Source organism: Salmo trutta, chromosome 39, assembly GCF_901001165.1.
Source record: "Salmo trutta chromosome 39, fSalTru1.1, whole genome shotgun sequence".
NCBI classification, from domain to species: domain Eukaryota; kingdom Metazoa; phylum Chordata; class Actinopteri; order Salmoniformes; family Salmonidae; genus Salmo; species Salmo trutta.
Window position 1 is genome coordinate 5,479,690 of NC_042995.1, and position 27,500 is coordinate 5,507,189.

Below are 27,500 nucleotides of genomic sequence, written 5' to 3' on the forward strand. Positions count from 1 at the left end.
TCAACATAAATATGGGATGTATTTACAATGGTGTTTGCTCTTCACTGGTTGACCTTTTCTTGTGGCAACAAGTCACAAATCTTCCTGCTGTGATGGCACACTGTGGTATTTCACCCAGTAGATATGTGAGTTTATCAACATTGGATTTGTTTTCGAATTCTTTGTGGATCTGTGTAATCTGAGGGAAATATGTATCTCTAATATGGTCATACATTTTGCAGGAGGTTAGGAAGTGCAGCTCAGTTTCCACCCCATTTTGTGGGCAGTGTGCACATAGCCTGTCTTCTCTTGAGAGCCAGGTCTGCATTCGGCATCCTTTCTCAATAGCAAGGCTATGCTCACTGAGTCTGTACCTATTCAAAGATTTCCTTAATTTTGGGTCAGTCACAGTGGTCAGGTATTCTGCCACTGTGTACTCTCTGTTTAGGGCCAAATACATTCTAGTTTGCTCAGTTTTTTTGTATATTCTTCCAATGTGTCAAGTAATTATCCTTTTGTTTTCTCATGATTTGGTTGGGTCTAATTGTGTTGCTGTCCTGGGGCTTTGTGGGGTGTGTTTGTGTTTGTGAACAGAGCCCCAGGTCCAGCTTGCTTAGGGGGCTCTTCTCCAGGTTCAGTTCTCTGTAGGTGAGGGCTTTGTTATGGAAGGTTTTGGAATCGCTTCCTTTTAGGTGGTTATAGAATTTAACAGCTCTTTTCTGGATTTTGATAATTAGAAGGTATCTGCCTAATTGGGCTCCCAGGTGGTGCAGCGGTCTAAGGCACTGCATCTCAGTGCTTCATGCGTCACTACAGACACCCTGGTTCGAATCCAGACTGTACTGTATCACAACTGGCTGTGATTGGGAGTCCCATAGGGCACAGCACAATTGGTCCAGCGTCGTCCGGGTTTGGCCGGTGTAGGCCATCATTGTAAATAAGAATTTGTTCTTAACTGAGTAGCCTTGTTAAATAAATACAAAGATTCTGCTGTGCATGCATTATTTGGTGTTTTACGTTGTTCTCTGAGAATATGCCTAGAAGGCCAGCATCCTGGAGTCGCCTCTTCACTGTTGACGTTGAGACTGGTGTTTTGCGGGTACTATTTAATGAAGCTGCCAGTTGAGGACTTGTGAGGTGTCTGTTTCTCAAACTAGACACTCTAATGTACTTTTCCGCTTGCTCAGTTGTGCACCGGTGCCTCCCACTCCCTCTATTCTGGTTAGAGCCAGTTTGCGCTGTTCTGTGAAGGAAATAGTACACAGCTTTGTACGAGATCTTCAGTTTCTTGGCAATTTCTCGCATGGAATAGCCTTCATTTCTCAGAACAAGAATAGACTGACGAGTTTCAGAAGAAAGTTATTTGTTTCTGGCCATTTTGAGCCTGTAATTGAACCCACAAATGCTGGTTCTCCAGATACACAACTAGTCTAAAGAAGGCCAGATTTATTGCTTCTTTAATCAGAACAACAGTTTTCAGCTGTGCTAACATAATTGCAAAAGGGTTTTCTCATGATCAATTAGACTTTTAAAATTATAAACTTGGATTAGCTAACACAACGTGCCATTGGAACACAGGAGTGATGGTTGCTGATAATGGGCCTCTGTACGCCTATGTAGACATTCCATAAAAAATCTGCCGTTTGCAGCTGCAATAGTCATTTACAACATTAACAATGTCTACACTGTATTTCTGATAAATGTGATTTTATTTTAATGGACAAAAAATGTGCTTTTCTTTCAAAAACACGGACATTTCTAAGTGACCCCAAACTTTTGAACGGTAGTGTACATGTTTTTGCTGTTTGTTCTTTGTTATAGAGCCAAAATTATTGGCGAAGTGGTTTATTCATATATCTCTGTTTTGGATAGATAACTCTTCGTGTTGTTGTTTGTTTAGAGTTTTCCAATTTTCCCAGAAGTGGTTCGATTCTATGGATTCTTCAATTACATTGAGCTGATTTCTGACATGCCTTTCCTTCTTTTTCTGTAGTGTAGTTCTGTATTGTTTTAGTGATTCACCATAGTGAAGGCGTAGACTCAGGTTTTCTGGGTCTCTATGTTTTTGGTTGGACAGGTTTCTCATTTTCTTTCTTAGGTTTTTGCATTCTTCATCAAATCATTTGTCATTATTGTTCATTTTCTTTGGTTGTCTGCTTTACATTTTTTGATTTGATAGGGAAGCTGAGAGGTGAAATATACTGTTTAGGTTTTCTACTGCCATGTTTACACCTTCAGTATTACAGTGAAACCTTTGTTCCAGGACATTCTCTCTCTCTTTGTCTCTCTTTGTCTCTGTCTTTCTCTCTCTCTCTCTCTCTGTAATGTTATCTTGCCCTCCTGTTCACTAGAGTTCTATTAGGGAAGAATGTGTCCTTGTTCCACCACACCACACCACATCAGACCACACCAGACCACACCACACCAGACCACACCAGACCATGCCAGACCAGACCACACCAGACCAGACCACACCACATCAGACCACGCCAGACCAGACCAGACCACACCCCACCAGACCACACCAGACCATGCCAGACCAGACCACACCAGACCAGACCATGCCAGACCAGACCACACCAGACCAGACCACACCACATCAGACCACGCCAGACCAGACCACACCAGACCAGACCATGCCAGACCAGACCACACCAGACCAGACCACACCACATCAGACCACGCCAGACCAGACCAGACCACACCCCACCAGACCACACCAGACCATGCCAGACCAGACCACACCAGACCAGACCACACCAGACCACACCAGACCATGCCAGACCAGACCACACCAGACCAGACCACACCAGACCACACCAGACCAGACCAGACCACACCAGACCAGACCACACCAGAACACACCAGACCAGAACACACCAGACCAGACCAGACCACACCAGAACACACCAGACCATGCCAGACCAGACCATACCAGACCAGACCACACCACATCAGACCACGCCAGACCAGACCACACCACAACAGACCACACCAGACCATGCCAGACCAGACCACACCAGACCAGACCACACCAAATCAGACCACATCAGACGTGCCTCCCCATCAGAACATGCCTGCATTGTACTGACCATGTTCTGTTCTGGTGGGAAACCATGGTCGGATCTCCAGGACCAGCAGGGTTTAGGCCTGGAGATATAGACCATGAGTTTGGCAATCTGGACTGCTTCCTTCGTCTGGTTTGACTGTAGCAAAAGTCCTTGTCTTTATGTCCGGTTATATGCTTATTCTCTCCTCCTCCTCCTCCTCCTCCTCCTACAGTTGAAGTGTTACCACAAGCGTTTCCGGAGCCCCATTAGGGATGTGGTATTCAGAGTGCAGTTCCACACCTGTGCCATCCACGACCTGGGAGTAGTCTTCGGGAAGAATGAACTGGATCAGACTTTTAAAGGTGTGTGTGTGCGCGTGGGCGACTGTGTGTGTGTGTGTGTCTTTGTAGGAGTGCGTACACATGTTTGTGTGTGTATGTACCTATGTGGCCTCTCCCAAAATATGTACATTTATTGTCGTTTAATGTGTGTGTCCACGTGTGTACGTGTGTTTGTTGAAGTGCGTGCACATGTTCGTGTGTGTACTGTATTTACCTGGCCTCTGTAAAAATGTGAAATTGACTGTCGTTTAATGTGTGTCACTACACAGATGAGAGATTTCCAGAATATGGGAAAGTGGAATTTGTCTTCTCCTTCGGTCCTGAGAAAATCAAAGGTACAGGTAATCAGTGTATTTAAAGTTGCATGCTTCAATGCATGCTACATGTAGCAATTTATACACAAACTAGAGTTAGTACCATAAGGTAATGCAGCACAGCATGGATTGGTGTAAATTGATTGTGTGTTGTCAGCATAGTTAACTGCATGTGGCTAGACAGAAAGTATATGTTATATTGTATTTCTGTTATGGACATTAATGGGTTAAAGACTGCATTACCCAGCTGGCTTTGTGTCTCTCAGGAATGGGCCACCTTGAGAATGGCCCACAAGTGTCGGTGGACTACAATACCCAAGACCCCCTCATCCGCTGGGACTCCTACGAGAACTTCAACAGGGGCTGCGAGGATACAGGAGATGGTGAGCACCAAGACCACCACACACACACACACACACACACACACACACACACACACACACACACACAGTGGTGAAAAAAGTACCCAGTTGTCATACTTGAGTAAAAGATACCTTAATAGCAGTGGAGGCTGCTGAGGGGAGGAAGGCTCATAATATTGACCGGAACAGAGCGAATGGAATGACATCAAACACCTACAAACCAAGTGTTTGATGTATTTGTTACCATTCCACCTATTCCGCTCCAGCCATTACCACGAGCCCGTCCTCCCCAATTAAGGTGCCACCAACCTCCTGTGCTTAATGGAAAAGTGAAAGCCACCCAGTAAAATACTACTTCAGTAAAAGTCTAAAGTATTTGGTTTCAAATATACTTAAGTATCAAAATCATTTCAAATTCCTTATATTTAGCAAACCAGACGGAACGATTTTTTATATTTCTTTTTATTGACGGATAGCCAGGGTCACACTCCAACACTCAGACATCCTTTGCAAACTAATCATTTGTATTTAGAGAGTCCGCCACATCAGAGGCAGTAGGGATGACCAGGGATGTTATCTTGAGAAATCTGTGATTTGGACCATTTTCCTGTCCTGCTAAGCATTCAAAATACAATGAGTACTTTTGGGTGTCAGAGAAAATTGTAAAAGTATATTATTTTCATTATGAATATAGTGAATTAAAAGTAAAAGTTAAATAGTAAAGTACAGATACCCCCCAAAAACGTGCGCGCACACACACACACACACACACACACACACACACACACACACACACACACACACACACACACACAGCACAGTCAAACTAGGTGTGCTGGAACAGTTGTTGTCACATATCTCCAGTGGCTAATAGAGTCTTTGAGACTGACTCTGTCACATAACTGGCCACCCTCAGTGGTGGGGGTACTGAAATGTTAAAGACGACTCACACACACACACACACACACACACACACACACATACATCCACAAGTGACGGACTCATCAGGCAGATGTTGACATGTAAATCAGTAGACCCCCCTTTCACAGTCTAGAAGAAACCAAAGGGTGTTGGCTGACCTCCAGTTGGCTAGCAGTATACCTCAACACAGAACGGTGTGATAATTGGCCAATATCATTTTCATTAAATGTAATGAATGCCTCCTTGCGGTGGTAGAGCCATGAGAGCCATCTAGAGACATACCACACTGTACACTCCCCTCAGCAGCCTCCACTGTGTCTGCGGTTACTGTGTGATGCAACCCTTGATAAGTTGTGGGGAACACAGTCCTCTCCTTGGACAGCAGGTGTTTCTATAGAGCCCTTGGTGTTTGGTAAATGAAGGTGATAGTGAGAGGCCACAGCATTTAGGAACATGGCACTTCCACTGGTACTTCCACTGGTACTTCCACTGGCATTTCACTGGTACTTCTACTGGTACTTCCACTGGCATTCCACTGGTACTTCCACTGGCACTTCCACTGGTACTTCCACTGGTACTTCCACTGGCATTCCACTGGTACTTCTACTGGTACTTCCACTGGCATTCCACTGGTACTTCCACTGGTACTTCCACTGGTACTTCCACTGGCATTCCACTGGTACTTCCACTGGTACTTCCACTAGTACTTCCACTGGTACTTCCACTGGCATTCCACTGGTACTTCCATTGGCATTCCACTGGTACTTCCACTGGTACTTCCACTGGTACTTCCACTAGTACTTCCACTGGTACTTCCACTGGCATTCCACTGGTACTTCCACTGGCATTCCACTGGTACTTCCACTGGTACTTCCACTGGCATTCCACTGGTACTTCCACTGGTACTTCCACTGGTACTTCCACTGGCATTCCACTGGTACTTCCACTGGTACTTCCACTGGCATTCCACTGGTACTTCCACTGGTACTTCCACTGGCATTCCACTGGTACTTCCACTGGCATTCCACTGGTACTTCTACTGGTACTTCCACTGGCATTCCACTGGTACTTCCACTGGTACTTCCACTGGCATTCCACTGGTACTTCCACTGGTACTTCCACTAGTACTTCCACTGGTACTTCCACTGGCATTCCACTGGTACTTCTACTGGTACTTCCACTGGCATTCCACTGGTACTTCCACTGGTACTTCCACTGGCATTCCACTGGTACTTCCACTGGCATTCCACTGGTACTTCTACTGGTACTTCCACTGGCATTCCACTGGTACTTCTACTGGTACTTCCACTGGCATTCCACTGGTACTTCTACTGGTACTTCCACTGGCATTCCACTGGTACTTCTACTGGTACTTCCACTGGCATTCCACTGCACCACCTCTCTCAACATCTAAAAGTAACAGCATCTTCCTCAGCCGTTCAGACATGTTGATTCTTTTACATATTGCTTTTCACTTTTGTTTAAGCATGGCCAATCTAGTGACTACCTTGCCCTACCCCTCTTGCCTCCTCTTGTTCCCATCCTTTCCCCCATCTCCCCCCTTTCCTCTCCCACCCATCTTAGCTGTAGGAGCAGACCCCATGCCATAAAGCACCACGACCCCCCCCCACACACACACACACCTGTCAATCACACCTTTAAATAGCTGCTGCAGAAATAGGTGGTAGTCAGTCGCTCTGCTGGTAACCCGAACCCCTGCACCCCCCCCCCCCCCAGCTCACAGTGTGGGTGTGCAAGGGGCTAGGGCAGGGGGTCAGGAGATGACGGGACCCTACACCAAACTCCTGCCCACCTCCTCTCACCTCTACTCCCCTTCCTCCTCCACCTCCTCCACCTTACTCCTCTGCTTCTGCAGTCCCACAGCCCCTTTCCATAGCCCTCGCTGGGGCTGTCATCATTCATCATGGTCCCTATTGATTAGTATTGTTGACTGGACAAGCCACCCATATGCCCCACGTGGAGAGAGAGAGGAGGCAGTTGCACCAGAGCACAGGCCGTGACAAATAGCCATCATGTCAAGCTAGGCCCTCGGCAGCCATTTTGGTGCAGCGGTAATACGCTCCAACATGCCATATGGCTTGAATAGAAACCACTGTATTCTATCATATTAAACTCTCTGGAGAGCTCTTGTGGTAATTGCTATGTAAAGAAGGTCATTGGGAAATGCTGGTGTTGGCAGTTTGATCCTAATTGAATGGACTAGATGTTTGGTTCTGGTTGGCTCAGCAGAAAGCATTCTGCCAGTCCCATCGCTTAGTTAATTGCAGGCTTTGCTTCCTTAGCAGTTGGATTGGATCTGAAAAATGTGGATTCAGTACATGGTGCTAGAACATTGTGTGCCCACCATTCAATTTGCCTTCGGCTGAAAGTGAACCTCTGTGAAAGCTCAAGTGGTTTTATAGGTTGAAGGAAGATGTCTGTGTTCCAAGGCTGGGCTTGGGTTTTGAGCTAGGGTTCGTTCGTTTGCTTGCTGCTTTGCTACCCACCTCAATGTTTCTCCGCCAAGGGGTCTACTCTGAAAATACCCTTCCTCTCTCTCTTTCCCTTCCTCTCTTTCCCCCCCTCTCTTTCCCCCCTTCTCTTTCCCTCCCTCTCTCAAGGGCTTCAGCTTGGGTTCTGGAGTGAGGGCTCAAGACCGGTCGCTAGCTGCTTGTTGGCCCACCTCAACGTTTCTTCACCAAGGGGTCTGTTCTGAAAACACCGCCCTCTCCCCTCCCTCTCTCTTTCCCTCCCTCTCTCTCTTCCTCCTCTTTTGATCACAGTGTTGCGGTCGACAGGTCAGGTGAATGTCGATGAGGGACCAGTTTTTAGGCGCTAGACTAATGGCTAACACGCAGACGAGACGGACAAGCTACGCTGTGTAACCTAGCTTTCATTAGGTTCTGGACAAATGGAGGGTTTTACCATAACTGTCGTGACGCTGTGTACTCCAGTGGACTCTGGTCACTCGTCACATGTCATTAAAAGCATTAGGGCAGTGTTATTTGTCCGTGTGGTAGCTAGTCCTAGTCCTAAATGGCTGTTCCATGCTGGAGCGTTGATGTATATACAGTTGAAGTCAGAAGTTTAGATACACTTACGTTGGAGTCATTAAAACTCGTTTTTCAACCACTCCACAAATTTCTTGTTAACAAACTATAGTTTTGGCAAGTCGGTTAGGACATCTACTTTGTGCATGACACAAGTAATTATTCCAACAATTGTTTACAGACAGATTATTTCACTTAAAATTCACTGTATCACAATTCCAGTGGGTCAGAAGTTTACATACACTAAGTTGACTGTGCCTTTAAACAGCTTGGAACATTCCAGAAAATGATGTCATGGCTTTAGAAGCTTCTGATAGGCTAACTGACATCATCTGAGTCAATTGGAGGTGTACCTGTGGATGTATTTCAAGGCCTACCTTCAAACTCATTGCCACTTCGCTTGACATCGTGGGAAAATCAAAAGAAATCAGCCAATACCTCAGAAAATAAATTGTAGAGCTCCACAAGTCTGGTTCATCATTGGGAGCAATTTCCAAATGCCTGAAGGTACCACATTCATCTGTACAAACAATAGTATGCAAGTATAAACACCATGGGACCACGCAGCCGTCATACCGCTCAGGAAGGAGACGTGTTCTGTCTCCTAGAGATGAACGCACTTTGATGCGAAAAGTCCAAATCAATCCCAGAACAACAGCAAAGGACCTTGTGAAGATGCTGGAGGAAACAGGTACAAAGTATCTATATCCACAGTAAATCAACATAACCTGAAAGGCCGATCAGCAAGAAAGAAGCCACTGCTCCAAAACCGCCATAAATAAGCCAGACTACAGTTTGCAACTGCACATGGGGACAAAGATTGTACTTTTTGGAGAAATGTCCTCTTGTCTGATGAAACAAAAATATAACTGTTTGGCCATAATGACCATCGTTATGTTTGGAGGGAAAAGGGGGAGGCTTGCAAGCCGAAGAAGACCATCCCAACTGTGAAGCACGGGGGTGGCAGCATCATGTTGTGGGGGTGCTTTGCTGCAGGAGGGACTGGTGCACTTCACAAAATAGATGGCATCATGGGGCAGGAAAATTATGGGGATATATTGAAGCAACATCTCAAGACATCAGTCAGGAAGTTAAAGCTTGGTCGCAAATGGGTCTTCCAAATGGACAATGACCCCAAGCATACTTCCAAAGTAGTGGCAAAATGGCTTAAGGACAACAAAGTCAAGGTATTGGAGTGGCCATCACAAAGCCCTGACCTCAATTCCATAGAAAATGTGTGGGCAGAACTGAAAACGCGTGTGCGAGCAAGGAGGCCTAAAAACCTGTCTCCGTTACACCAGCTCTGTCAGGAGGAATGGGCCAAATTTCACCCAACTTATTGTGGGAAGCTTGTGGAAGGCTACCCAAAACGTTTGACCCAAGTTAAACAATTTAAAGGCAATGCTACCAAATACTAATTGAGTGTATGTAAACTTCTGACCCACTGGGAATGTGATGAAAGAAATAAAAGCTGAAATAAATCATTCTCTCTACTATTATTCTGACATTTCACATTCTTAAAATAAAGTGGTGATCCTAACTGACCTAAGACAGGGAATCTTTACTAGGATTAAATGTCAGGAATTGTGAAAAACTGAGTTTAAATGTATTTGGCTAAGGTGTATGTAAACTTCCGACTTCAACTGTATGTGTCAGAGTCACAGCTAGCTCCTGGTAAGGTATTTGTTTACATATTGCAATGGCCTTTGTAGAAATCAGATGACATGAGTATATGAAAGATAAGCCTGTTTAAAAGGTCTGTATGAATAACAAGGTTATTGGTAGAATATTACATCACTAAGTTTTGATGGTGTATTTGCAAATATGAAGGTGTTCAGAGGGTTTGTGTCCACTTTTAGCCTGGGTGCTGCTGAGATGTGTAAAGAGCATTGTCGGATAGTTACTAGTTGTGAGTTATTTGCACATGGGTGCATCCACTTTGAGTGAATGTGTAGAAATTAGTGTGTGTGCCTGCGTTTATGCAAGCTTGTGTGTGTGTGTTTCACTAATAGTCCTTCACTAATAGTACTTCACTAATAGGACTTCACTAATAGGACTTCACTAATAGGACTTCAGTAATAGGACTTCACTAATAGTTCTTCACTAATAGGACTTCAGTAATAGTCCTTCACTAATAGGACTTCACTAATAGGACTTCACTAATAGGACTTCACTAATAGTTCTTCACTAATAGGACTTCACTAATAGTCCTTCACTAATAGTCCTTCACTAATAGGACTTCACTAATAGCCCTTCACTAATAGGACTTCACTAATAGTTCTTCACTAATAGTCCTTCACTAATAGTCCTTCACTAATAGGACTTCACTAATAGGACTTCACTAATTGCCCTGTACTCAGCTGTTGACCTGGGGTGCGTCCAACAAGGGAAATAGTTCTCAAACATTAGCTAGCGTATTCCATTTGTTTTGTGCTAGCCGCGACCATTCGTTAATGTTAACTAACAGTCTGAGAAGGTAGTGTTAGGTGAACGTCAGTGTCTGTTTCAGGCCTAAACTACCACTACAAATAATCAAGTGGCCTTTCTATTACATACAGTGCCTTCGGAAAGTATTCAGACCCCTTGATTTTTTCCACATTTTGTTACGTTACAGCTTTATTCTAAAATTGATTAAATAAATAAAAATCCTTAGCAATCTACACATAATACCCCATAATAACAAAGAGAAAACAGGTTTTTATACATTTTTGCAAATGTATAACATTTTTAAAACATAAATACCTTATTTACATAAGTATTCAGACCCTTTGCTATGAGACTCGAAATTTTGTTTAGGTGCATCCTTTTCCTATTGATCATCCTTGAGATGTTTCTACAACTTGATTGGAGTCCACCTGTGGTAAATTCAATTGATTGGATATGATTTGGAAAGGCACACACCTGTCTATATAAGGTCCCACAGTTGACAATGCATGTCAGAGCAAAAACCAGAGCAAAAAAGCCATGAGGTTGAAGGAATTGTCCGTAGAGCTCCGAGACAGGATTGTGTCGAGGCACAGATCTAGGGAAGGGTACCAAAAAAAACATTTCTGCAGCATTGAAGGTCCCCAAGAACACAGTGGCCTCCATCATTCTTAAATGGAAGAAGTTTGGAACCACCAAGACTCTTCATAGAGCTGGCAACAAACTGAGCAATTGGGGAGAAGGGCCTTAGTCGGGAAGGTGACCAAGAACCCGATGGTCACTCTGACAGAGCTCCAGAGTTCCTCTGTGGAGATAGGAGAACCTTCCAGAAGGACAACCATCTCTGCAGCACTCCACCAATTAGGCCTTTATGGTAGAGTGGCCAGACGGAAGCCACTCCTCAGTAAAAGGCACACTCATCAGTAAAAGACAGCCCACTTGGAGTTTACCAAAAGGGACCTAAAGACTCCTAGACCATGAGAAACAAGATTCTCTGGTCTGATGAAACCAAGATTGAACTCTTTGGCCTGAATGCCCAGCTTCACGTCTGGAGGAATCCTGGCACCATCCCTACGGTGAAGCATGGTGGTGGCAGCATCATGCTGTGGGGATGTTTTTCAGCGGCAGGGACTGAGAGACTAGACAGGATCGAGGAAAAGATAAACAGAGCAGTACAGAGAGATCCTTGATGAAAACCTGCTCCAGAGCGTTCAGGACCTCAGACTGGGACAAAGGTTTACCTTCTAACAGTACAATAACCCTAAACACACAGCCAAGACAACGCAGGAGTGGCTTCAGGACAAGTCTCAGAATGTCCTTGAGTGGACCAGCCAGAAACTGGACTTGAACCCAATCGAACATCTCTGGAGAGACCTGAAAATAGCTGTGCAGCGACGCTCCCCATCCAACCTGACAGACCTTGAGAAGATCTGCAGAGAAGAATGGGAGAAGCTCCCCAAATACAGGTGTGCGAAGCTTGTAGCATCATACCCAAGTCGATTCGAGGCTGTAATCACAGCCAAAGGTGCTTCTGAGAAAATACTTATGTAAATGTAATATTTAAGTTTTGTTTTCTTAATACATTTGCAAATATTTCTTAAAACTTGTTTTTTCTTTGTCATTATGGGGTATTTTGTGTAAATTGATGAGGGAAAGAAACAATTTCATATTTTACAATAAGGCTGTAACATAACAAAATGTTGAAAAAGTCTAGGGGCCTGAATACTTTCCGAATGCTCTGTATATATGTTTATACTCCGGACTCTGACATTGCTCGTCCTAATATTTCGATATATCTTAATTCCATTCTTTTACTTTTTAGATTTGTGTGTATTGTTAGATACTACTGCGCTGTTGGAGCTAGGAACACAAGCATTTCACTACACCAGCAATAACATCTGCTAAACATCTGTATGCGACCAATAACATTTGATTTGAGTAGCAAAGTAATTTGCAGTTTGATTATTGGCACTACAATGCCACAGTAGCCATTACCAAAATTGTCTGATTGATATTTTACCATCACTGTAACATTTTGGAATGCTCATTCAAATCGTTCAACTGAGATTGTTACTAAGTAACATGTTCACCGCAAACAGAACCCTTGCTCAATTCACCTCTCGGGTTATAGCCTTAAGAGGCCAACTCTCTGTCCGTTGTCTACTCCTGCCCGCTCACTCAGTGACCAGACAGAAAACACCACTACACCACCACATGCAAATCTGGTTGAAGGGTGTTGTGACTTTTCTGGGCCACTGTATACCCTAGGTAAAACAGATTTATGTTATTGTAGGGATAGGATATCTAAACCTAGACTGTTACCATATCTTAAGACCGCGTTAGCCTGTTGAGCCAAAGCTCTGGAAGCTAACACAACACAAGTCCCCAGGTCATGCAAACTCTGTGAATTATGCCTCCTTCAGTTCACAATATTTACACACATGAAAGTAACCATGAAAATCATTATTTTTGGTTTTTGAAAAAGAACAGAGCGATAGTAAAACTGTGTGTGTGTGTGTGTGTGTGTGTGTGTTCACTGTGGCCGGTGACAGCAGCAGACTGTGGTGTGGGCCTTGTTTATGGTCCTCCTCCCATATTTGGCTGTGGCACGGCCCCGGGCATGTCTCGAATAGCTGGGTGGCAACAGAGAGAGAGGGAGAGCGAGAGAACGAGAGAGAGAGAGGGAGCGAGAGAACGAGAGAGAGTGGGGGACACGTGAGTGGAACAGCTTGGCCAGGACTAAAGCCCTTTTTGTTAGCTAACTGTCACCGGAGTTGGAACGAGAGAACGAGGGAAGCAGAGAGTGAAAGAGAGGACAAAATGAAGGGAAGGAAATAGGCTGAGCGGTATTACAGCAGCTGGTGAGTACAGTAGTTAGGCCTAAGGGTTGACTGTGAGGGCTCAGGTGTTGATAGGGCTAATGAGATAATTGGTAGGTGTCATATGTTTCTGTTGTGGTTTTTAACGAAGTTGTGTTCAATTCAGTTGAATTGTTCTTTATCGTGTTGTGGTAGTGTAGTGGTTGGGAATACCTATGTTTTACATAACCTTTTGTTTCTAGTTATGGAAGTCTGAGTTTAATGTTTGCTTGGGTTAAAGTATACTGTAAGTTGGTAGTAAATTCTCAAACGTATTTTTTGACTTTGGATGATTGAATGAGAGGGTCTGTCGGAGCAGGATTTTTGACTGTTTTCTCGGTTGCAGCAGATACAACGCTCTCTCTGTATGTCCTTTATTTTGTTTCTATGTCAACATGGTTGTTTACAGTACCCTTTGAATCATTGAGTGAGTAATTTGCGTGTGGAACATTTTATAAATGTGCCGCAATTATGGCACACCACAACTATTAAGCTGCCTGCTCTAACTTCTTTTAAGACCAATTTAACTTGTGAGTTATGAGTTGAGACGCTGAATGAGGGACTTTGATTGGCTTTGCACAATACGTCATGTTGTATAGTCACTGTAGTGTTTCTATGGCAGTGTGGAAACAGTTACTGCCTTGGATAGAGTGGAGAGTTTGTTCTGGTTTAAGGGACCTAGTACCCCTCATAGGAGTGACAGAAGGACTAGTGTAGTTAGAGCTGGCAGTGACAGCACCATGAGACATAGCAGCAGGTTTACAGCCCACCCCTAAGCCCCTCAGAGCCCCCTAGATACCTCAGCTACCTCATATCTGACTCAGCTATCTCTCTGTCCCCAATGACCCCCCATACCTCACCTACCTCATATCTGCCTTAGTTATCTCCTGTCTCTCACTGTCCCCCCATACCTCAGCTACCTCATATCTGCCTTAGTTATCTCCTGTCTCTCACTGTCCCCCCATACCTCAGCTACCTCATATCTGCCTTAGTTATCTCCTGTCTCTCACTGTCCCCCCATACCTCAGCTACCTCATATCTGACTCAGTTATCTCTCTGTCCCTCAGTGTCTTCATCCCTGCCCCTACTTCAACTATGATTGTCCCTCCACACCTCAACTATCCCCTGTCTTTCACTGTCTCCGTCCTACATCGGCTCTCACTGTCTCTCTCTGACTCCTTGCTACCTCAGCTCTCACTGTCTCTCTCTGACTCCTTGCTACCTCAGCTCTCACAGTCTCTCTCTGACTCTCTATACCATTTTCAGCGATGGCGTATAGGTTTTATTTTAGGGGTATACCAGAGTCTGGATGATCTTCCAGTGATCCTTGCAGACAGTCATCAACTCCCAGACAGAGAGATAGGCAGACATCATGACATGTAATCTTTAGTTCAGTTACTGATATGACTTCCATGATATTACTACCAATACAGAAGGGCTGACAGACAGACAGACAGGCAGACAGGCAGGCAGGCAGGCAGGCAGGCAGGCAGGCAGGCAGGCAGGCAGGCAGGCAGGCAGGCAGGCAGACAGACAGACAGACAGACAGACATCTCCATGACAGTTATCTTTACTACACATACTGATACAGCTGTCACAACACCTCTTTGACAGACTGACAGACAGACAGACAGACAGACAGACAGACAGACAGACAGACAGACAGACAGACAGACAGACAGACAGACAGACAGACAGACCCGCAGATAGACCAACTAGCCCTAGTGTATGTCATTCAACCATCTTCATGATACCACCGTCTACTCAGCTCTGGAATGCAGACTGCTGGTTGGCACAGCGATATCAAAGCCCGTCCCTGCTGAGGTGGGTGTCATGTCCCGTAGAGAGACGCCCTTTAGGCTGTCTGGCTCTGGCAGAGTTAGGCCATGACATAATCTAACGGGGACGTGTTGTCTGTGTGGCGTGTGGCTGAGATGACAGCTAGGGGCTGTTGCTGGTCAGGGTGATTCACACCTGGCCAGCCCCCAACGTTGCCCACTAGGCACAGATCCAGGATCAGCTTATTGTCACCAAATACTAATTTGAACTGTTTATGGAGAGACAGTGTGCAGGGGGCAACTACAGACAGACCCTTAGTTTTGTACTGTGCTTCTAGGCCGGCTGCAGATTTTTCTCATTATTCTTTCACTTTTCATCTATTTCTGTCCTCCTCTCTCTCTTTGTAGAGCGCTCTCTGTGTGGGTTTCTCTTTCTCTCTCTCGCGCTCTCTCGCTCTCTCTCTCTCTCGCTCTCTCTCTCTCTCTCTCTCTCTCTCTCTCTCTCTCTCTCTGTGGGTTTCCCTCCCTCCCTCCTGTTTTAGATGTGTGACTGACTGTGCGGTTTTAGTATTGTTTGTTTATGAATTTAACTAGCCTCCGGGACCTGCTGTTTTCATCCCATCATGCCCCTCTCTCTAGCAGCATGCCTTCCTTCCTGGTTTTACAGGCCCTGGTTTGTTCCTGTTTGCCCCCGCTAACCCCGTGTTGTCCCGTTTCCTCTCCCCCTCATCACGTAAGACCCGAAAGACCCGCGACACAGGTCAACTATTTCCCTTAAATAGTGCTGTGTGTGTTTGTTAGAGTCTGTGAGGAGAGAGGGGCTTTCGTGTGTGTTTCTCTATGCGTGTAGTGAGCTGTGGGGTTGTGGGTTGGGAATTTATGAGAGTAACGTGTATCCCATACGGTCAGACCCAGAGCACACCCCAAGGAAGACTTCTACACCACATTCCTCTCACACTCTTTTATGAGGAACATCGTTTGGGTGGTGTGTGTGAGAGTGTATGTTCTCACACTCTGTGGGTCTTTCTTTCTCAGTGTCCGTATCTATATATCTTTTTTAGCCAGTGTTCTTTGTTCCACTTGATCATCTGAGGGGATATTAGGTTAACTCCTTACCTGATCCACAACACTGTTGGTCTTGTCTTCATCCAGTCACACCATGGAGGGGCTGCCACGGTGCTGCTAGCTAGCTTAGCACAATCAGTAGCAACCCAGCAGGGGATTTGTCTTTAAGTGGGCTGTAGTATTTTCACACATTTCTTATCAGGACGACAGTGAACCCAGAGGGAGGGAGGGAGGGAGGGAGGGAGGTAGGGAGGGACGGACAGTGGCCCTGGTCCAAACCCTTAGACACAGACACTGTGACCCAATGACACTGCCAAACCCAACCCAGCCATCCTGTGGTTAGCCTGCTAGGCTAGCTGCGATGCTAGCTTGTCTAGGAGTTATTTATTGATTTGTTTGTTTATTGGTCCTGGACTATGTGCGGCAGGGACCTGGTAGGTTGTACTAGTTAGCTTAGCGATATACAGCTAGTTTGTGTTTCCTGGGTATTAACATATAGACCTGAGTGACCAGACTCTGAGGCAAATCATTTGGGGACATTGGTTGTGTATTAATCTCAGTTAACCCAGAAGTAAAGTCTTGTATAATTTGGTCAGCTGTATGATTAACCTTCGGTCTACAGTACACATAGAATCTGACCACGGGAGATAGTTGTGCATAAATGAAAAAACTACAACAGGTGTATTTTTGCTAGGCTGGCACTTACACTGCCTCAATATAATAGGACAACATTCTATACTCAACAATTATTCTGGGATCATTATTACATGTGTTTGAAGGGAAATCTATGTAAACAGTAAAGTGATTGTTCCGTGAAGTAGCTGATGTGAGTAGCACATTTGATAGGGTAATAACAGTAGCTGTGAAGCATTGTCTATTTCAAATAAACCATTAGTCCACAGGTGTTATGAGCCGGGCTGTTTTAACGGCACGTTAATGGCTTCCCAACGGGTCATGTGTGAAGGAGAGACTCTGTGGCATCGTGCTTACACACGCTTTCACAGCGGAACACGTCACCATGGGAGACAAAGAGGAAAAGGCAGGTGCTGTTTGTGTGTCGGTGAAGAGAGTGGGTGTCGGGGGGGGGGGGGGATTAAGTGTGTGTGTATAGAGTGTATTCGGAAAGTATTCAAACCACTTGACTTTTTCAACATTTTGTTACATTACAGCCTTATTCTAAAATTGATTAAATTGTGTTTTTCCCTAATCAATCTACACACAATACCCCATAATGACAAAGCAAAAACAGGTTTTTAGAAATGTTTGCAAAACTGAAAAATCACATTTACATAAGCATTCAGACCCTTTATTTAGTACTTTGTTGAAGCACCTTGGGCAGCGATTACAGCCTCTTCTTAGGTAGGAAGCTACAAGCTTGGCACACCTGTATTTGGGAAGTTTCTCCCATTCCTCTCTGCAGATCCTCTCAAGCTCTGTCAGGTTGGATGGGGAGCGTCGCTGCAGAGCTGTTCAGGTCTCTCGAGAGATGTTTGATTGGGTTCAAGTCCGGGTTCTGGCTGGGCCACTCAAGGGCATTCAGAGACTTGTCCTGAAGCCACTCCTGCGTTGTCTTGGCTGTGTGCTTAGGGTCGTTGTCCTGTTGGAACGTGAACCTTTGCCCCAGTCTGAGGTCCTGAGCGCTCTTGAGCAGGTTTTCATCAAGGATCTCTCTGTACTTTGCTCTGTTCATCTTTGACTTGATCCTGACTACTCTCCCAGTCCCTTCCACTGAAAAACATCCCAACAGCATGATGCTGCCACCACCATGCTTCACCGTAGGGATGGTGCCGGGTTTCCTCCAGACGTGACGCTTGGCATTCAGGCCAAAGAATTCGATCTTGGTTTCATCAGACCAGAGAATCTTGTTTCTCATGGTCTGAGAGTACTTTAGGTGCCTTTTGGAAAATTCCAAACGGGCTGTCATGTGCTTTTTACTGAGGAGTGGCTTCCGTCTGGCCACTCTACCATAAAGGCCCGATTGGTGGAGTGCTGCAGATATGATTTTTCTGGAAGGTTCTCCCATCTCCACAGAGGAACTCTGGAGCTCTGTCAGAGTGACCATCGGGTTCTTGGTCATCTCCCTGACTAAGGCGCTTCTCCCCCGATTGCTCAGTCTTGGTGTGTCCAAACTTCTTCCATTTAAGAATGATGGAGGCCACTGTGTTCTTGGGGATCTTCAATGCTGCAGACATTTTTTGGTACCCTTCCCTAGATCTGTGCCTCGGCACAATCCTGTCTCGGAGCTCTACGGACAATTCCTTCAACCTCATGGCTTGGTTTTTGATATGCACTGTCATCTGTGGGACCTTATATACACAGGTGTGTGTCTTTCCAAATCATGTCCAATCAATTGAATTTCCCACAGGTGGACTCCAATCAAGTTGTAGAAACATATCAAGGATGATCAATGGAAACAGGATGTGCCTGAGCTCAATTTCGAGTCTCATAGGAAAGGGTCTGAACACTTATGTAAATAGGGTATCTGTTTTTTATTTTTTATAAATTGGCAAAAATGTCTAAAAAACGGTTTTCACTTTGTCATTATGGGGTTTTGTGTGTAGATTGATGAGGAAAAAAATATTGAATCAATTTTAGAATAAGGCTGTAACGTAACAAAATGTGGAAAAAGTCAAGGGGTCTGAATACTTTCCAAAGGCACTGTATGTGTGTGCGTGCATGCCCGTGTCTTATGAGCCTCACACTCCACAAGGCCTCTGTGGAACCATTGTCTAAGTCAATTGAATGATACATGAATGGAAGGCTAATGATGTCCATCTCTCAGGTTAGCCCCAAACTATGTCTATATATGAGCCTGTCAACTCTGTCCTGTCAACTTTGTCCTGTCAACTCTGTCCTGTCAACTCTGTCCTATTTGTGACCCACTCAGAAGAAATGTCTATCTCGTCACTGATAGTAACTGTAGGCCTAAATTCAGCTAATGGACAAACAGTGTACCTCATCTCAGTGTAGTCTTAGGGCAGGGGTCGGCAACCCAAAATGTTGAAAGAGCCATATTGGACCAAAGAAACTAAAAACAAATCTGTCTGGAGCCGTAAAAAATTAAAAGCCTTATATAAGCCTTATAATGAAGGCAACACATGCTGTAAGTGTCTATATTAGCTATATTAGCCTACTATCAAAATGATAAGTAGGCTACAAATACATAATGAGCATTCATGATTAAACGTTTATTTTACCTGCAGCGCATCCTGGAGAGAATGACGCACCACGTGACTACTCTGCTGTACGATGGTGCTTTAAGTTTAACTTCCATTATAATATTAATGTATTATGTTTCGTTGCATTGATGAAATTATAGAAATACAATACAGAAATCAGATTTTTGATGTCATTTTTATTTTAGGATTCGAAAAAACAACAACAAAATGTGCAACGTGCATAATAGCCTCCTGTAATTTCAGACCTCCCCATGGAAATAAAATGCAGTCCTTTTCAATCCTCAATAATACGATACAATCCTCTTCTCTTTTCCCCTTTATCTGGGCAACAGACAGAGTGCAATAAAACAGCAGCCTTTTGAAAAGGTAGAGTATATAAAATTTAAATAATACAGTTTAAGTTCGATTTCTGTGCATTCTCCTCTTCTCTTTTGACACGCACAATACAATGCAGCCATCCTCGGACCTGAGCAAAATCAGAAATCACTTTATAAAAACAGCCACTGTGTTACTAAATATGTGACTATGACAGGATTGTGTTCTTACCCGTTTAATGTGACTTCTGTTTTCGGACATCACTGGACAGCTTCTCAACATCGGGCATGTAAGATGTAACTTTAATCTTCACGCAGGACTGCAAACTCTCATCTGTGAGGCGGGTGCGGTATTTGGATTTTATGTAGTTCATGTTTGAGAATATCTGCTCACACAGGTATGTTGATCCAAAGATGGATAATACTCCAAATGCATATTTCTTCATGTTCCTATAACTGTCAGGAAGAATGGAACTTCTCATTACAAAGGAAACATCAGGCAATCCTTCCGCATTGGCAATGAAAGCAAATGATTCGGTCCAAGAACTGTGGAATCCCTCTGTTCTCCTCAGCCATCTTTCTCTTTTTCCCTTTGGGATCCATGGCCCATGACACACCCGCCGGTTTGTTTGCAACAGCCACCTGTCTGGCACTACGCCGAGCTGAAAGAAACGTGTGTCGCAGGCTATGACGTAAATCTTCGTTGACAGAAATGTTGAAATTAAATATTTAGTATACACATTTTTTAGCCCATTGGATAATAAATTATATTAAAACAAAAAATATATTCACACCATCTTTTTCCATTTTCATATTTTTGTTAAAGCTCCAGGGAGCCACTAGGGCGGCGCTAAAGAGCCGCATGCGGCTCTAGAGCCGCGGGTCGCCGACCCCCGTCTTAGGGGAATGGCATCTACTTTAGCTGACTACCCTAACTAGCTATTCCTGCCGGTCAGATTCATGTTGGAGGAGATTTATGGCTTGGTCTTTGTTTCAAAGCCACAGCTATCGCCTGGCTAGCATACTAAGAAGCTTTATGGTGGATCAGCAATGACTTACTATACTAAAAATGGTCCCTGTGTTTTTTATGGCCAGTGAATCTATACTTAAACCCACCCCAGCAATGCTCCCACCCAGCTGAGCAGGAATATGTTGATTCTATACACAACACACATCCATCATCAACATATCCCAATGATGGCGGTGAACTCTCCCATACATCAAAACTCACACATCTTTACATATTCTTTGTTTTTAATGATAGAGAAAGCCCAGCTCACCACAATTCTGCTGTTGCTTTCAACTTAGACACACAGGAGTGTGTGTGTGTGTGTGTGTGTGTGTGTGTGTGTGTGTGTGTGTGTGTGTGTGTGTGTGTGTGTGTGTGTGTGTGTGTGTGTGTGCGTGCGTGCGTGCGCGTGCTCGCGCGTGCGTGCGTGCGTGCGTGCGTGCGTTTGTGCGTGTGTGTGTGAATAACACACAAAGCTGCTATGTATAAAGAGCCTCTTTGAGACCATGGGCATTGTGTGTGTGCCAGGGGTCGAGGTTTATATCAGTCGTGTTTGTGTGTGTTTCTGGATGCCTGTACTTACGCACGCCACATGGGTGAGGTAAATGTGAAGGTCGTGCCCCCGTGACGCTCGTCTGCAGAGTTCCAGTCATTCCACTCACACTTTGAAACACTTCCTTTCTGAGTGAAGAGAATGTGTCGAACCCTTCGGCCCCTCTCTTCTTGGTGAAGACGGGACAAAAATCAAAATAAGTCATTTGTGAGACAAGAAAATCTCAGGTTCCCATACATTTCCCTCATGGACCATATTTAAAAGCATTAGTGTATTTGAGGATTACAAACAGGCTATGTTGGTACCAGAAAATATGTCTTGTGATCTTGTACCACCAGTGAGTCACGGACCACAGTTTGGGAACCTCTCCCTTTTTCTCAGTTATCCTCCCATGTATTTCCTTTCTTTCACTGCTTTTCCCTCTCCTCCCTCTCTTCCCTCTCTTTCCTAGACTTTATGAGTTTGGTTAAATGTCACCATGTCCAGTCATAGTTTATTTTTTCCAGAGAGCTGCCCCTCCTAACAGAACAGAGATCTGTACCTCCTAACAGAACAGAGATCTGCCCCTCCTAACAGAACAGAGATCTGTACCTCCTAACAGAACAGAGATCTGCCCCTCCTAACAGAACAGAGATCTGTACCTCCTAACAGAACAGAGATCTGTACCTCCTAACAGAACAGAGATCTGTACCTCCTAACAGAACAGAGATCTCTACCTCCTAACAGAACAGAGATCTCTACCTCCTAACAGAACAGAGATCTCTACCTCCTAACAGAACAGAGATCTCTACCTCCTAACAGAACAGAGACCTGCCCCTCCTAACAGAACAGAGAGCTGCCCCTCCTAACAGAACAGAGATCTGCCCCTCCTAACAGAACAGAGATCTGCCCCTCCTAACAGAACAGAGATCTGTACCTCCTAACAGAACAGAGATCTGTACCTCCTAACAGAACAGAGACCTGTACCTCCTAACAGAAAAGAGATCTCTACCTCCTAACAGAACAGAGATCTCTACCTCCTAACAGAACAGAGATCTGTACCTCCTAACAGAACAGAGATCTCTAACTCCTAACAGAACAGAGATCTATACCTCCTAACAGAACAGAGATCTGTACCTCCTAACAGAACAGAGATCTGTACCTCCTAACAGAACAGAGATCTATACCTCCTAACAGAACAGAGATCTGTACCTCCTAACAGAACAGAGATCTATACCTCCTAACAGAACAGAGATCTGTCCCTCCTAACAGAACAGAGACCTGTACCTCCTAACAGAACAGAGATCTCTACCTCCTAACAGAACAGAGATCTCTACCTCCTAACAGAACAGAGATCTCTACCTCCTAACAGAACAGAGATCTGTACCTCCTAACAGAACAGAGATCTGTACTTCTAACAGAAAAGAGATCTCTACCTCCTAACAGAACAGAGATCTGTACCTCCTAACAGAACAGAGATCTCTACCTCCTAACAGAACAGAGATCTGTACCTCCTAACAGAACAGAGATCTGTACCTCCTAACAGAACAGAGATCTGCCCCTCCAAACAGAACAGAGATCTGTACCTCCTAACAGAACAGAGATCTCTACCTCCTAACAGAACAGAGATATGTACCTCCTAACAGAACATAGATCTGTACCTCCTAACAGAACAGAGATCTGTACCTCCTAACAACAGAGATCTGTACCTCCTAATAGAACAGAGATCTCTACCTCCTAACAGAACAGAGATCTCTACCTCCTAACAGAACAGAGACCTGTACCTCCTAACAGAACAGAGACCTGTACCTCCTAACAGAACAGAGATCTCTACCTCCTAACAGAACAGAGATCTGTACCTCCTAACAGAACAGAGATCTGTACCTCCTAACAGAACAGAGATCTGTACCTCCTAACAGAACAGAGACCTGTACCTCCTAACAGAACAGAGACCTGTACCTCCTAACAGAACAGAGATCTGTACCTCCTAACAGAACAGAGATCTGCCCCTCCTAACAGAACAGAGATCTGCCCCTCCTAACAGAACAGAGATCTGTACCTCCTAACAGAACAGAGATCTGTACCTCCTAACAGAACAGAGATCTGTACCTCCTAACAGAACAGATATCTGTACCTCCTAACAGAACAGAGATCTCTACCTCCTAACAGAACAGAGATCTCTACCTCCTAACAGAACAGAGATCTGTACCTCCTAACAGAACAGAGATCTGTACCTCCTAACAGAACAGAGATCTCTACCTCCTAACAGAACAGAGATCTGTACCTCCTAACAGAACAGAGATCTCTACCTCCTAACAGAACAGAGACCTGTACCTCCTAACAGAACAGAGATCTGTACCTCCTAACAGAACAGAGATCTGTACCTCCTAACAGAACAGAGATCTGTACCTCCTAACAGAACAGAGATCTCTACCTCCTAACAGAACAGAGATCTCTACCTCCTAAAAGAACAGAGATCTCTACCTCCTAACAGAACAGAGATCTCTACCTCCTAACAGAACAGAGATCTCTACCTCCTAACAGAATAGAGATCTCTACCTCCTAACAGAACAGAGACCTGCCCCTCCTAACAGAACAGAGAGCTGCCCCTCCTAACAGAACAGAGATCTGCCCCTCCTAACAGAACAGAGATCTGCCCCTCCTAACAGAACAGAGATCTGTACCTCCTAACAGAACAGAGATCTGTACCTCCTAACAGAACAGAGACCTGTACCTCCTAACAGAACAGAGATCTCTACCTCCTAACAGAACAGAGATCTCTACCTCCTAACAGAACAGAGATCTGTACCTCCTAACAGAACAGAGATCTCTACCTCCTAACAGAACAGAGATCTATACCTCCTAACAGAACAGAGATCTGTACCTCCTAACAGAACAGAGATCTGTACCTCCTAACAGAACAGAGATCTATACCTCCTAACAGAACAGAGATCTGTACCTCCTAACAGAACATAGATCTATACCTCCTAACAGAACAGAGATCTGTCCCTCCTAACAGAACAGAGACCTGTACCTCCTAACAGAACAGAGATCTCTACCTCCTAACAGAACAGAGATCTCTACCTCCTAACAGAACAGAGATCTCTACCTCCTAACAGAACAGAGATCTCTACCTCCTAACAGAACAGAGATCTGTACCTCCTAACAGAACAGAGATCTCTACCTCCTAACAGAACAGAGACCTGTACCTCCTAACAGAACAGAGATCTGTATCTCCTAACAGAACAGAGATCTGCCCCTCCTAACAGAACATATATCTCTACCTCCTAACAGAACAGAGATCTCTACCTCCTAACAGAACAGAGATCTCTACCTCCTAACAGAACAGAGATCTGTACCTCCTAACAGAACAGATATCTGTACCTCCTAACAGAACAGAGAGCTGTACCTCCTAACAGAACAGAGACCTGTACCTCCTAACAGAACAGAGATCTGTACCTCCTAACAGAACAGAGATCTGTACCTCCTAACAGAACAGAGATCTCTACCTCCTAACAGAACAGAGATCTGTACCTCCTAACAGAACAGAGACCTTTACCTCCTAACAGAACAGAGATCTGTACCTCCTAACAGAACAGAGATCTGTACCTCCTAACAGAACAGAGATCTGTACCTCCTAACAGAACAGAGATCTGTACCTCCTAACAGAACAGAGATCTGTACCTCCTAACAGAACAGAGATCTGTACCTCCTAACAGAACAGAGATCTTTACCTCCTAACAGAACAGAGATCTCTACCTCCTAACAGAACAGAGATCTCTACCTCCTAACAGAACAGAGACCTGTACCTCCTAACAGAACAGAGATCTCTACCTCCTAACAGAACAGAGATCTGTACCTCCTAACAGAACAGAGATCTGTACCTCCTAACAGAACAGAGATCTGTACCTCCTAACAGAACAGAGACCTGTACCTCCTAACAGAACAGAGATCTGTACCTCCTAACAGAACAGAGATCTGTACCTCCTAACAGAACAGAGATCTGTACCTCCTAACAGAACAGAGATCTGTACCTCCTAACAGAACAGAGATCTATACCTCCTAACAGAACAGAGATCTGTACCTCCTAACAGAACAGAGATCTGTACCTCCTAACAGAACAGAGATCTATACCTCCTAACAGAACAGAGATCTATACCTCCTAACAGAACAGAGATCTCTACCTCCTAACAGAACAGAGATCTGTACCTCCTAACAGAACAGAGATCTGTACCTCCTAACAGAACAGAGATCTGTACCTCCTAACAGAACAGAGATCTGTACCTCCTAACAGAACAGAGATCTGTACCTCCTAACAGAACAGAGATCTGTACCTCCTAACAGAACAGAGATCTGCCCCTCCTAACAGAACAGAGATCTGTACCTCCTAACAGAACAGAGATCTCTACCTCCTTACAGAACAGAGATATGTACCTCCTAACAGAACAGAGATCTGTACCTCCTAACAGAACAGAGATCTGTACCTCCTAACAGAACAGAGACCTGTACCTCCTAACAGAACAGAGATCTGTACCTCCTAACAGAACAGAGATCTGCCCCTCCTAACAGAACAGATATCTGTACCTCCTAACAGAACAGAGATCTCTACCTCCTAACAGAACAGAGATCTCTACCTCCTAACAGAACAGAGATCTGTACCTCCTAACAGAACAGATATCTGTACCTCCTAACAGAACAGAGAGCTGTACCTCCTAACAGAACAGAGACCTGTACCTCCTAACAGAACAGAGATCTGTACCTCCTAACAGAACAGAGATCTGTACCTCCTAACAGAACAGAGATCTCTACCTCCTAACAGAACAGAGATCTGTACCTCCTAACAGAACAGAGACCTTTACCTCCTAACAGAACAGAGATCTATACCTCCTAACAGAACAGAGATCTGCCCCTCCTAACAGAACAGAGATCTCTACCTCCTAACAGAACAGAGATCTCTACCTCCTAACAGAACAGAGATCTCTACCTCCTAACAGAACAGAGATCTCTACCTCCTAACAGAACAGAGATCTGTACCTCCTAACAGAACAGAGATCTGTACCTCCTAACAGAACAGAGATCTGTACCTCCTAACAGAACAGAGATCTGTACCTCCTAACAGAACAGAGATCTGTACCTCCTAACAGAACAGAGATCTCTACCTCCTAACAGAACAGAGATCTCTACCTCCTAACAGAACAGAGACCTGTACCTCCTAACAGAACAGAGATCTCTACCTCCTAACAGAACAGAGATCTCTACCTCCTAACAGAACAGAGATCTGTACCTCCTAACAGAACAGAGATCTGTACCTCCTAACAGAACAGAGATCTGTACCTCCTAACAGAACAGAGATCTGTACCTCCTAACAGAACAGAGATCTGTACCTCCTAACAGAACAGACATCTGTACCTCCTAACAGAACAGAGATCTGTACCTCCTAACAGAACAGAGATCTGTACCTCCTAACAGAACAGAGATCTCTACCTCCTAACAGAACAGAGACCTGTACCTCCTAACAGAACAGAGATCTCTACCTCCTAACAGAACAGAGATCTATACCTCCTAACAGAACAGAGATCTCTACCTCCTAACAGAACAGAGATCTGTACCTCCTAACAGAACAGAGACCTGTACCTCCTAACAGAACAGAGATCTGTACCTCCTAACAGAACGGAGATCTGTACCTCCTAACAGAACGGAGATCTATACCTCCTAACAGAACAGAGATCTGTACCTCCTAACAGAACAGAGATCTGTACCTCCTAACAGAACAGAGATCTGTACCTCCTAACAGAACAGAGATCTCTACCTCCTAACAGAACAGAGATCTGTACCTCCTAACAGAACAGAGACCTGTACCTCCTAAATGACCAGAGATCTCTACCTCCTAACAGACCAGAGATCTGTACCTCCTAACAGAACAGAGATCTGTACCTCCTAACAGAACAGAGATCTCTACCTCGTAACAGAACAGAGATCTCTACCTCCTAACAGAACAGAAATCTCTACCTCCTAACAGAACAGAGATCTCTACCTCCTAACAGAACAGAGATCTCTACCTCCTAACAGAACAGAGATCTGTACCTCCTAACAGAACAGAGATCTGTACCTCCTAACAGAACAGAGATCTGTACCTCCTAACAGAACAGAGATCTGTACCTCCTAACAGAACAGAGATCTGTACCTCCTAACAGAACAGAGATCTCTACCTCCTAACAGAACAGAGATCTGTACCTCCTAACAGAACAGAGACCTGTACCTCCTAACAGAACAGAGATCTCTACCTCCTAACAGAACATAGATCTGTACCTCCTAACAGAACAG

The 27,500-nt window shown here is 44.6% G+C and overlaps 1 protein-coding gene and 1 long non-coding RNA gene across 6 annotated transcripts in view; one reads left to right on the forward strand and one right to left on the reverse strand.

Moving 5' to 3' along the window:
- Positions 1–27,500, forward strand: part of LOC115179645 (tensin) — a 210,765-nt gene that overhangs the window by 163,793 nt on the left and 19,472 nt on the right. For 2 of the 5 annotated variants that reach the window (XM_029741293.1, XM_029741294.1), the window contains exons 17-21: positions 3,262–3,391; positions 3,640–3,711; positions 3,951–4,067; positions 7,589–7,672; positions 17,038–17,181. In XM_029741293.1, the coding sequence (XP_029597153.1) occupies positions 3,262–3,391; positions 3,640–3,711; positions 3,951–4,067; positions 7,589–7,672; positions 17,038–17,181 (547 nt within the window). The remainder of the gene's footprint in view (positions 1–3,261; positions 3,392–3,639; positions 3,712–3,950; positions 4,068–7,588; positions 7,673–17,037; positions 17,182–27,500) is intronic. The other 3 variants (XM_029741292.1, XM_029741295.1, XM_029741296.1) reach the window with 3 other exon arrangements.
- LOC115179647 (uncharacterized) lies at positions 19,746–20,993 on the reverse strand. Its single transcript, XR_003872980.1, has 2 exons — positions 19,868–20,993; positions 19,746–19,787 (listed from the first exon to the last, which is right to left on the reverse strand). It is a non-coding gene; the product is annotated as an uncharacterized LOC115179647 (long non-coding RNA).